This window comes from Teleopsis dalmanni, chromosome 2, assembly GCF_002237135.1.
Source record: "Teleopsis dalmanni isolate 2A chromosome 2, ASM223713v2, whole genome shotgun sequence".
Lineage (NCBI taxonomy): Eukaryota > Metazoa > Arthropoda > Insecta > Diptera > Diopsidae > Teleopsis > Teleopsis dalmanni.
This window is the reverse complement of record NC_051847.1, coordinates 201,132,237-201,133,546: the sequence shown is the minus strand read 5'-3', so window position 1 is coordinate 201,133,546 and position 1,310 is coordinate 201,132,237. Positions and strand designations below refer to the sequence as shown.

The following is a 1,310-nucleotide window of genomic DNA, read 5'->3' as shown; positions in this document are numbered from 1 at the left end:
TTTTTTTTGTTTATTTTTATTGTTAATATAATACTGCAACTAGTTTACAATCAACTAACAAGCAATTTTTGTTTATTAAATATAAATTGTATGAGATAATAAAAAACAATTTTTACTAGTATTACTACATAAATATATCTATACATCTATATATTAGGTTGTTCGGAAAGTAAGTTCCTTTTTCTTTTTTGTGGAAACGAAAGACAGTTTTCGTATAATAAACAAATACTTCAATAAATTTTATATTGACCGTTCTGGTCCAACACCTTTTGCTATCTTTCTGGTAGTAACATAATTCAAAAAAGGCAAAAAAGTGATCGAGGTGGTTTTTGACTTCCTCATTTGAGGTGAAGGTTTTACTGTCTAAAACATTTGGAGTGACCTGAACAAATAATAATCCAATGGTGCCAGGTCTGGAGAATATGGATGCACTGGCGTACTGTCAACACACCTTCTCCATTTTTGGCATTTTTATCCTTTCTGTAGTAAAACAGTAAGATATGTCGAAAATGTTGCTTATCGCTCTCCATATTTAAAAGGGCATCAACCAAAATCTACTGCGTAGAATTAATTGGAATTTTTTACACACAAGCCCTGCTATATGAGCTGTAAAAGCATATAAAAATTATACGGCTTAAGTGTGAAGTTGGGTGTAAAAAAATACAATTACATTAAGACCGAAAAGTTTTCGGAAATTCTCATTTAAAATTCGCGCGCTGTATATTTTTCGATATTTTAAGTTTATGTAGTTTGGCAGCACTGTCCTTAATTACTATGCCAAAAATGAGCGCGATCTGTCAGACAGTTCGTTTACGGCAGCTGTTGAAACCAGTTCCCCTCAGTAGTGCGTTGCGAAAAAAACAATGGAAAAAAATATTGAACAAAGAGTTTGCATCAAATTTTGTGTTTCGAACGAAATTTCGTGTGCAGAATCGTTGCGAATGCTACAAAAGGCTTATGGGGAATCAGTTTTATCGAAAACTCAAGTTTATGAGTGGTACAAAGCCTTTCAGTACGGTCGTACGACCGTCGAAGACATTTCGCAACGCACTACTGAGGTGAACTGGTTTCAACAGCTGCCGTAAACGAACTGTCTGACAGATCGCGCTCATTTTTGGCATAGTAATTGTCCTTAATTGCTGCCAAACTACATAAACTTAAAATATCGAAAAATATACAGCGCGCGAATTTTAAATGAGAATTTCCGAAAACTTTTCAGTCTTAATGTACATCCTCTGTCGGGAAAAAACGAAATTACTTTCTAAACAACCTAATATATATATTTTTAAAGTGAAGAGGTGAAACGACTT

At 33.7% G+C, this 1,310-nt stretch overlaps 1 protein-coding gene across 1 annotated transcript in view; it reads right to left on the bottom strand.

The window, feature by feature from the left end:
* Positions 1-469, bottom strand: part of LOC119676565 (uncharacterized protein DDB_G0283357-like) — a 2,308-nt gene extending 1,839 nt beyond the window's left edge. Inside the window, exon 1 of the mRNA XM_038087805.1 lies at positions 452-469. Within this exon, the coding sequence (XP_037943733.1) occupies positions 452-469 (18 nt within the window). The remainder of the gene's footprint in view (positions 1-451) is intronic.
* Positions 470-1,310: the final 841 nt, after the last annotated feature.